The 11,132-nt window shown below is 34.6% G+C and overlaps 1 protein-coding gene across 1 annotated transcript; it reads left to right on the top strand.

The window, feature by feature from the left end:
- Positions 1-5,376: 5,376 nt before the first annotated feature.
- Positions 5,377-10,499, top strand: LOC110808996 (alpha/beta-Hydrolases superfamily protein). Its single transcript, XM_022034693.2, has 2 exons — positions 5,377-6,556; positions 9,620-10,499. The coding sequence occupies exons 1-2, from the start codon at positions 5,739-5,741 to the stop codon at positions 10,155-10,157; spliced, it is 1,356 nt and encodes a 451-aa protein (XP_021890385.2). The 5' UTR covers positions 5,377-5,738; the 3' UTR covers positions 10,158-10,499.
- Positions 10,500-11,132: the final 633 nt, after the last annotated feature.

Raw genomic sequence — 11,132 nt, 5'->3', positions numbered from 1 at the left:
TGATAAGGTCATATTTAGATGTTTTTTTTTAAAAAAAAGTTTAAAAGAATGATTTCAATAATTAGTTTAAATTAATCATTAATTTTTATTATTAATTTAACTCGTTGGTTATATTGTTTTTTTTTTTTAATTAGTTTTTGAAAGTATATAAATATGATTTGAATATTTTAATTTTTTCGTTAAAAAATAAAAAGAAACTAGGCATTTGAAATAAATAAATAAAAACATTAGGAATTAAATTATAATGAGACAAACATTAGTGATTAAATTGTAAAAAAACAAAAAAAATCAAAATTTAAGAATTAATATGATAATTTGTCTTTTTATATAAAAATACTTATTTCTAGGATGTTATGTTCTAATTTCGCTGTGCTTTCCCTAATTTTGATTTATTGAGTTCTAAATTTCCACACGTTTATAATTTAAAACAACATATGTATATATATATATGGTCTTGTGAGAAAATGGAAGATTTTATATAAAACTGAATTTGAAGTCATAGAGTTATGATTGTTAGAATTGCTGTATCCTGAAAGAGTCATTATAATAGAATTCATTGAAAGAATTCTCTCAGAGTTTTTAGTCTTATGAAGTTGAGTTGATAAATCAGAGATTCCTGTATTTTTGGAGTTTCTATGATGTTATATTAGTCTATTTAGTTGTGCTGCTGGAATTCTTTAAGCTTTGTTTAACATTGTGAAAAATTGAAAAGTATGGCAGTCTAAGGCTCAAATCTATTCTTCTGCTGCAGACACATGTGTATATAATATATATATATATATATATATATATATATACATATACTTATATGATGTACGGAGTCTTCGTTCATTTTGGTTCTTAGGGTCGGTTGGTAACATTTCAGATGTTTTCTCTATGCCATTTTCAAGCAAATTTGAATTAAATAAACTCATAACTATTAATTTTGTCGAAGTACAATCATTAAATATATTAGTAAATTAAATTATTTATTTTATTAAATTAAATATTTAATATTTTAATGTATAATACAACTACAAAATAATTATAATTATAACATCTTTATATAATTTAATATTTTTTTAAATAAAAATTTATGTCGAAATTTTTATATTTTATATTTTTTTAATTAAGAAAAATTAATCGATATATAATATTTATTTTATTAAAAAATAAATAAACTTAATCCTTATAACTTATCACGTAAACATTATCAAGAGAGGGGATTAATTAATTAAAACAACGTCCCTTAAATCTCCAACATTCCTGCTTAATCATTTGTACCTTTACCTAAACGTACAACTCATCAATGCATGTTTTTCACCTGGTGTACGGTAGGATTTTGATTTAAACATTGAAGAGTTTAATTTGATTCCCAATTTATATGTGTTTTTTGTTAAATTATTATTTTTTATTAAAAAAATATTTTTAGTGGTTATAATTTAAATTTACGAGTAAATATGTAAATATTGGTTTTATAATAAATTGGAGTATATATTTAAATAAATAATTAAAATCAAATTTTTTAAATAATTATTAACTTGTTTCGTATGTTCTATTATTTATTCAAATATTTTAAATAATATGTATCATCCATCGAATCATAATTCTAATAAAATTTTATTATTATAGTATAAGTTAATATTTTTTGTTCTCAATTAATTGCACACTTAATTTATGTAGCCGGAGAAAAGGAGCCAAAAAAAAAAAAAAAAGGGCCACGTCAGCAGGCCCGGTCAGCAATCCCGGCCAACCGGGGCCTGCCATGTGGCAAGACCACGTCACTCCAGAACGGGCCACGTTGGCGATCTGCGTGAGCGCGATCGGACGGCCCATATCAATCGCGCGATCGGACGGCCCAGATGCAATCGCACGGACGGCCCAGATTCAATCAAAAACGAACGGCCCAGATTAAAACAAAATGGACGGCTTAGATCAAAAGGAAAGGAGTTATAAATAGAACCCCCACACCAGACCACAAACCCTAGCCGCCTGCCGCCGCCACCCGCCGCCGCGCCGGGGAAATTTCCGACCGCCGATCGAGGTAAATTTCATACCCCCGACTCGTTTTTCCACGTTGATTCCTTCTGTGGCCAAATCGGAGCCAAAATCCCGGCCAAACGGCCGGAATACACGGCCGAAGCCCAGCGGCGCCGCCGCGCCCCTTCTCGGTTTTTGACTCCGATGAGGCCCTTCCCGGCCTCCGTTTGATGTAATTTTTATATCACCGTGATCACCATTCTTTTCTCTACAGGTTGACCGGAGCCGAATCACCAAAACACAAACCTCGCTGGAGAGCCGCCGCACCCGAGAGCGCCGCCGCCGGTAAGCTCCGTTTTTCCGTGATTTTTTGGCCCCCCGAGGGCCCTAGGGTTGTTTTCTCACAGGGACTGATGCGAGTGTGGCCGAATTCGGCCGGAAACGACCGAAAATAGCCAACCCGAGGCGACTCGCCGCCGCCAGCGGCGGCGCCGTCGCCGGAGCACGGCGGAGCCGCCGTGCCGGAGTTGCGATTTGGGCCGAAAGGGGCCCTGGGCCTAATTTGGGATTTTTTTGGAATACGTGCAGGTACCAGTAGTGCGTTTCAGTTCCCCGAGGAAAATTCAGGGAAAATTAGGGACAGCCTGCAAGCGCACTGTAAAGCCGTGTTCGGACCCCGGAACGAGTAAGGACCCCTCACCCTATTTCCTATCACGGTATTAAAGTTCAAAATGATAAAACGGTATTTATTGAATTAACGAATGTGTGAAATTGCTTAAGGTGGCTAATGGAGCCCGAGTCTAGTGTGATTGGTGATTTACTGTTATTTGGCCTGTTTACAGCTTTAAATGCAAAATGAGGTTTGATGTGTTCATTTTACAGATTTGTGTGCATATACTACGTTTTTATTAATTATGGGTTGAATGACTGAAAAACTGATACTGTATGTTGTCTGTTGGGCATGAATTACGATTTGCTAGTTTAAATGTGAATGGACGATGCTGATTGAGGAAAAGAAGAATGGAAGATTGTATAAATTGATAATTGTGTAATGGGGTCAGCCTGACTAGATATCCTGGGAGATGGTGGACGGACCGGGTCCGTAGGGAACCCTACCGGGATTGTGGTCTCACATGCCGGACGGGGTATGGAGATCTTATGGTTTTGGCGCCCATACCGGACGGGGTATGGGGACGGCCCGTTTCACCCTCATACCAGACGGGGTATTGAGGTTTATGGTTTTGGCACCCATACCGGACGGGGTATGGGGACGGCCCGTTTCACCCTCATACCGGACGGGGTATTGAGGTTTATGGTTTTGGCGCCCATACCGGACGGGGTATGGGGACGGCCCTGGAAACTGATTATGAATGTTAAAGGTTAACGAGTAGCGGGGCCCCTATGGACCCCCACGGATACTAGTAGGCTGGTAAACGAGAAAAAGATATGCTGTATAATGATTGAATTACAAGAGGCGTGATAAGTGTTATGTTTTACAGCTTATATTATTCCATGATTATGATAATGTTATTGTTTTTCTTATATTGTTTCATAAATTCCACCGAGGTAAGTGGATGGTATAAGGTTTTATTATCGATAAAAGGATTTATTGTGAATTATGCTCCATTGGTCTTTTTGTGTTTTCTACCCACATTTACCTCCGTGACGGTGAGATATCGTGATGTTCTTACTGGGCTAGTGTACCTCACTCCTTATTTAACCATTTCAGATCAGGAAGACATGGTTCCCGAGCCCGTTCCGCAGGAGGACGACGAAAGGGATGCCTAGAGACTCTGTAGTCATACTCATAGCTTTATTTTCGAGTTTCTCTTTTAGTTAGTTTAATCTTTTATATTTTAAGTACGTTCTTGGTTTTCGTGTAAGGAATGTTAACTGAAATTTTGATCTCGCTTCCGCATTTGATATATTTAAATACTCATTTTATTTTAATATTTCCGGGGTCGTTACAATTTACATTATTTGATACTTAATTATGTATTTGTTTTGCCAAATAAATTTATGTCAAAACATGGTGTTTGTTTATATGTGTAAATTCCATATTTAAATACGTGAAACGATTTTAATATATATATATATATATATATATATATATATATATATATATGCGTGTGTGTGTATTTCAAGTTTTATTGATGAGACATGCAAAGATCTTAATGTAACCTTAAAACTATATATTAGAAACTAAAATTCTATAATTTTTAAAAATTAAATTTTAGGTTATTTTGGAATAAAGTAAATTTTTTATTCGGATTATATAAAAAATTATATAAATTTATTAAGTTTTATGTAATATTATAAAATTTTGGTTATCAAATATGCATTTTTTATGTTATTTTTACTTTTATGTTATTATGTAATTTAATTCAATTATTAAAAATATTTATGGCTACACATAAGGAAAGGCTATTATAGTCTTATTAAGAGTAGTAATTATTGGGTATGTTTTAATCTCGTTTATAATTGAACCATTAATTAAGCTATAATTTAATTAATGAATATAATGTAGTTACAATTTTATTTTATTTATATTAAATAGTTATTACATTATAACATTATTTTAATTGATGAATTAACCAACATAAATAATTATTATTTAAAAGAAAAAGTTGATTGAAAGTAAATATTTAAAAGTTATTCTATATCGTGTTTGCGTTAATTTTTTTAAAAATGTTGTACAATATTTAAATTTATACCATTAATTTGTTAATATTAATATACATTTTAGCGATTTCATTATATATCTTATTATTAGAATTTTTTTTTTTTTTAATTTAGTTATTCAACTATCACGAACTCCGGTTAAATTTAAGTATGATACATTTTTTAATTATTAGAAAAATTTTATTTCATATTAAAAAATAATTCTTTTATATTATCTATTTTTTAATAAATAGATGAGAAAAATAATTAATATATTGATGTTAAAAGACTTAAAAATTCTTTTAATATATCATCTCTAAATCTAACAAAATTTATAAAGATAAAAAAAAAACTATTAAATAAAGATTTTTTATTTTAATTATGTTTAGATTGTTAATACGATATATAAAATTAAATGTTAATATATAAAAATAAAATATAATAATCAAAGTAACATTTATAATTGATGAGGTAAATTTCAATTTTAAGTGTAATATTATTATTTTTTGTGTTTTAATTTAAATAAAAAAATATATAACTATATTACATAATTACTTTCTATACTTCAAATTTATGAATATTGATTACATTTTTTTATTCACCACCTTTTTAAAGAAGTTAATTTATTAATTTATAAATAATGCTTTTTCTTTGAGAAAAAATTAAATAATAATTTATTGAATGATTCTTTAATTAATTATTTATATTTTTTTTAAAAAATAAATTAACTTATTTAAAAAAAAAACAGAGCAGGCTAAAGTTGCATGTTTTGCCCATTAACTTACCTCTTCTCCCCTCCTCCTATCTCTCTCTCTGCGCTCCATTGGAAAACATCAGATTCAAGCAATCTCAGATTTCAAAAACCCTAACTCCCGATGTAACATTCAATCGCAAAATTTATTCCTTCGTGGTAGAATATCCAAAAATTTGTAAATTTTTCTTCGTAAAATTCGTTGCAGAGAAGACAAAGGAGTAATATTGGTCTCTCTGCCTTTCAAGCACGCCTCCGAGGGACGACAAGGATTGAAAAGAGGTAACAAGGAGAGAGCGGGAAAGAAGTATAAAGAGCGAGAGCGAGAGAGAGGGAGAGAGAGAGAGAGAGAGAGAGACAGACAGCAATGCCAAGCGTGGCTGTGAAGTTGTACAGTGTGTTCTTCAAGTTCCTCTTGAAGCACCGTTTGCAGAACCGGATCCAATATCCGCTCGACAAATCGTCAGACCCGTTCGGCGTCACGACCCGGCCAGAGGAGTCCGTTACGGCGCCGAATCCGTCATTCACCGACGGAGTTGCCACCAAGGACATCCATATCGATCCCTTCACATCTCTCTCCGTTCGGATCTTCCTTCCCGAATCCGCCCTTACCCCGCCGGAACACGATTCTGCTAAGCCTCGGAACCGACCTCACAATAACCACCTCGGATCTGATCCAGTTTTGAGGAGAAGCAGCTACGGGTCACCGAATTCGACCTCGTCGATCGAAGAATCAAGAAGGAATAGCTACGGTTGCAGCAATGACGTGGAGGCGTTAAACTTGAAATCCGATGTGTACAGAGGATACTCGCCGGCGACGGGGAATTGCCGACGGCTTCCCGTGATGTTGCAGTTTCACGGCGGAGGTTGGGTGAGCGGAAGCAACGATTCGGTGGCCAACGATTTCTTTTGTCGACGAGTCGCGAAACTCTGCGACGTCATCGTTTTGGCCGTAGGGTATAGGTTGGCGCCGGAGAATCGGTACCCGGCGGCGTTTGATGATGGACTCAAGGTGTTGAATTGGCTCGGGAAGCAGGCGAATTTGGCGGAGTGCAGTAAGTCTTTAGGTAATGCCCGAGGTGGTGGCACTGAGTTCAAGAAGTCGGAGGTGCACCGACACATAGTGGATGCCTTTGGAGCTTCTATGGTGGAGCCCTGGCTGGCTGCTCACGGAGATCCCTCCAGGTTACGTTTTGATCTCAATTGATTAATTTTCTTCTGTTTAGTTTTGGTTCTTCTAAAAAATAAAAGATAAATTGTTGCTATGCTGAAGTTGGCAATGTGGTTTTCATCCATTGCTTGGGATGAAGGGGAACTCCATAGTTGTTGAATTTATTGTTAGCTGAAAATGGTAGAAGTTAGCGCACATGGCGAGTTCTCTTTTTGTGACATTTTGGGGAAAACAAGAAATCTGAGTATGTTTGATGAATAGGCTGAATTTATAGTAAAGTTGCAGGGGTACGTTGCTGTTAAGGAGAATGGATACTGAAAGTAATTTCTCTTAAAGCACTAATGATTGGTCTTCAATTTATTCCTTCTAGAATGTTGTGGGTGAGACTTATATTTCTGAGATTATTGATTTTGTTTGAGTCCGAACCCTGCTTGATAGAGACAAATTTTTTCAGGGAGTCTGACAGAAGGTACCTCTGATTTAACCTTAAGTTGTCACATGTGGTTTTATGGTGTGGGAAAAACAAGAGAATGGCATACTCACGGAGGGAATTTGGTATGGAAAAGTTGTGGGCTTTACAATAGGGGATTTTGGGTGTTACCCTTCATTGATAACAAGATCCCATAATGTGGACAAAAAATTCAGGGTTGATTTTTGTGTTATACATTTTTTCTTGTAGATTGAAGGCATAAATTCTCAAAAGAATTTTTTAAATTTTCCTATCTTTAATTATGCATCATAGATTTATTCTTGTGAGATATGAAAGCCTTGATTCTCCTAAAAATTTTTGATCTTACTATCTTTTGTAGTGATGGTCGATTGAGGTTGATTACTTCTTTACCTGCTCAAGAGATTTATTATCATTCGAATTGTTAAAAGAAATGCTCTGCAAGTGACATGAGCAATATTTGTGTATATTTGTTATCTGGAAGCCATGTCACTGGAGCATTGAAGTGATCATAGAATAATTTTCCTTTTTACCCTTTAATTAGATATAGCTTTGTATGGAGTATCTATGCCATTCCTGAGTTTTTATGTTAAAAACATTACGGATGACACTGATTTTGGAATTCAGAGTTTCTTACATGATTTGGAATTTAACCTCTATTTGGAAGATAAAATATGAGCTGGCTTCTATTTTTTGGTTCTGATGTTTTCTCTGATATATTGAGATAGTGAATTTGGATCATAGTTTTCAATACAATATATTCTAAGTATCATAATGAAATGAAATTTGCCTTTCAATTGGGTAAAAATAAGGAATTCGGAGTTTCTTGCTTGACTTGGAATTTAACCTCTATCTTCAAAATGAAGTGTAAGCTGGCTTCTATGTCTTGGTTCCGATGTGCTTTCTAATCAATTGATATAGAGATAACTTGGATCGTAGTTTTTGATACTATAATTTTAAGTATCGAACTTTGCTTAAAATTTTTTATAGATGTATGTTAGTTGTGATCTCGTCCCTTTTCCAGAGAGAGGTCCTTTTGATTAAAGCTACTCACCTTACTTTTAGGAGTTAAAGCTATTAGTTTAACAGGACTTCTCGTATTCAATTAATGTATGTAATAACTTAAAATCTATTGCCTTCCACACATGGAATGGGAGCATTTCCTTGTCCAAAGCTTATCTTATGTACAAGCCTAGATGGTACTGATGGTTCATTTGTTCTGATACCAAGACAGGGTTCTTTTAAAGGAAAAAATTTGAAATAGAATATGTATATATATTTTTTGAAATAAAAATAGTATGGTATGATTCATTCACATGCACCAATGGGTTGCAAACTCAAGTACAAAGATATTTACATATCGATCAAACTGTCTGTAGAATATAAAAAATTATACTTTCCTTTCTTGGGAAAAAAGTCTATTGTATTAAGTTCTACTGGCTAGTCTGTCAATTTATGTTTTGTTGCACGTCCAAGTGATCTCATGCATTTTGTGCTCGTACAAAAATGGATGTTGAAAGATTAATGTGATATGGTCTAATGGTGATAGAACAGGCAACATTTGGCTGTCCTGGGAGTTCATCTTATGTAACTTTCATCTTTTTTTTTTTCTTGAAAGAAAAATGTCTTGTGTAACTTTTATAGTGATTAGATTACAACCAGTTCCCTGCATTCACTGCTTTGTCTGTTCTCTTGCAAAACCTGCAAAATGACGTTGTTGTATTTGTGATGATATTTTTTATATAGGAACCAAACTTTAAGCAGAGAATGTTCTTACGATAGTGCAATTTGTTTTGTTGTGGCGCTAAACTATTTGACCCAAATAAAACATCATAATTAGTTTCCCTTCTATGTAACAATTACTAAAAAAATTCTTTTGTTTGTCATTCACAAGATGACTTTGTTGTTTATAATATGCTCCTGCTTCAAGGAGGCTGGGTTAGATGGAACGTGATCCTGAATTTTAGCCAGTACTGGAATAACTAAAGAATGAAATAGACAGGCTGACTAACTGAGGTTGCTACCTGTTATAAGTTAAGGTCCACTAAATTGATATTCAATTCTTAAAGGTGTCTTTGGAACAAAACAGCTATTTGGAATTCATTTAGACTTGTTTATTTAGTTCAATCAGAATATATAATTTTCAATTTCAAATAAACTCTAAGTGACCCAGGCATAGCACCCTTAGTGGCCATGCTTCCCCACACTCTTTTAGTGCTTCAGTTCAAACATTAAGAAAGGTGGATTCCATTTCTAAATGGTATTGAAAAAATAGTTTTAAATTTCATCAAAATTGATAGAGATTCAAAATAAGTTGTGATGGTTTAATAGAAAAAGTGCTATATTGAGAAAAATTCATTATGGCGGCACCTTTTTAGTCAGTACTCCTTGGGATGTTATTCACTTTTTGTCTAAAAGAAATGACTGCATAAAACTAAGGTTTCCGAATAGATTATGCAAGAACAATTCTGTTGGTTGGACTAGTCTTCATTTTCCATAAGATTCCTTTTGACTAACCTTTGGGGAAAGTGTTTTGAATATGGATCATTTCAAATTATTTTGGTTCTCTTGTCTCCACTTTCAAACCTTTTGTGGTATGTTGCTAAATTTCTGTGTGATCTGTAACCAGATGTGTTCTGCTTGGTGTGAGCTGTGGTGCAAACATAGCAGATTATGTGGCTCGGAAAGCAGTAGAAGCTGGCAGGCTTCTGGACCCTGTGAAGGTTGTAGCACAGGTTCTAATGTACCCATTTTTCATCGGAAGTGTCCCGACACATTCTGAGATAAAGTTGGCAAACTCCTATTTCTATGACAAGGCTATGTGCATGCTCGCATGGAAGCTCTTTCTGCCCGAAGAAGAATTCAATCTTGACCACCCAGCTGCAAACCCCCTTGTTCCGGGGAGGGGACCGCCTTTGAAGCTCATGCCCCCAACATTGACAGTTGTTGCAGAGCATGACTGGATGAGAGATCGGGCCATTGCCTATTCGGAGGAGCTTCGGAAGGTTAATGTTGATTCCCCTGTTCTTGAGTACAAGGATGCAGTTCATGAATTTGCAACCCTTGACATGCTTCTGAAGACACCTCAGGCCCAGGCCTGCGCCGAGGATATTGCAATTTGGGTTAAGAAATACATCTCAATTCGAGGTCATGAGTTTTCATATTAGCTCGGAGGTGCAAAATCTGAAAGGAAAACAAAAGGGAAATTAAAAATATGTGGCAAGAGCCTTGTACCTAGGGAGACAACAGCACTTGGCCACTGCCAGTACATGGGGTTTGAATATATTAAATCTATTGTTCATGGCAATCCCAGTTTTCATATTTCCCCCATGTCATATATTGTTCTTTTTGTAAGATAGAGAACTTTCTGAGTTAGAGTTAGTGATCTATGAGATGAATTTGCCTCTTGCTTGAGTGATGTTGGTTATATTGGGGCATTCCCAATATTATTTTTTCCTGTGTATTAAAATGTATAATTTTCTAATGCATAGAGTTTAATTCAATCTTTATCTCACTCTCTCTTATACTAATTTTTGTGCATTTAGATTCGCATATAGCAGGTTACATTGAAAACTCTCATTTCAGAAGCTCGAGTTCGATGGAACTGGCAACTTATTCCACTTGAATCGATTTGAACTTTAGATCATTGATTTATAATTTGGTATGTATACAATCCTAAAGATTATAGTCACCCACAATAGAATAGACATTGTATATGCTGCCCAACTAGATTGGTCATCGTGGGCGACTTCTCTTTAATTGTTTTCGTAATTTAATGTGTATATATAATCTGTATGTTAGGGGCTTTCATACTTTAACTTGTTTAATTATAGTACAGATTTAACCTAATCTGTATGTTAGGGATTTTTTCCCCTTTCTTGCATTTGGAAACATCAATTCTTCTCCAGATCCCATGCTTAGTTGTCACAATTTTTCATGTGATCTCTGTCTTCTTTTTTTTTTTTTTTGTTGCCTTGGGCAACTCAAAATGAGAACAGACAAAATTGATTTCAGCAGTTAGTGAACATCTAGGCCAGAGCATTATATATATGTCTATGCAATCTTCACCTCAAAATTTTCTTAGTGAACTAGGTTTTGCCCTATGCTTCTCTTATTAGGACAGCTTTATCTTTTCCTCCTTG

The sequence above is a fragment of the Carica papaya genome, chromosome 1 (assembly GCF_054855325.1).
Source record: "Carica papaya isolate Zhongbai chromosome 1, ASM5485532v1, whole genome shotgun sequence".
NCBI lineage: Eukaryota > Viridiplantae > Streptophyta > Magnoliopsida > Brassicales > Caricaceae > Carica > Carica papaya.
Note: the sequence above shows the minus strand (reverse complement) of the source record. Positions and strands in the feature narration are given on the sequence as shown.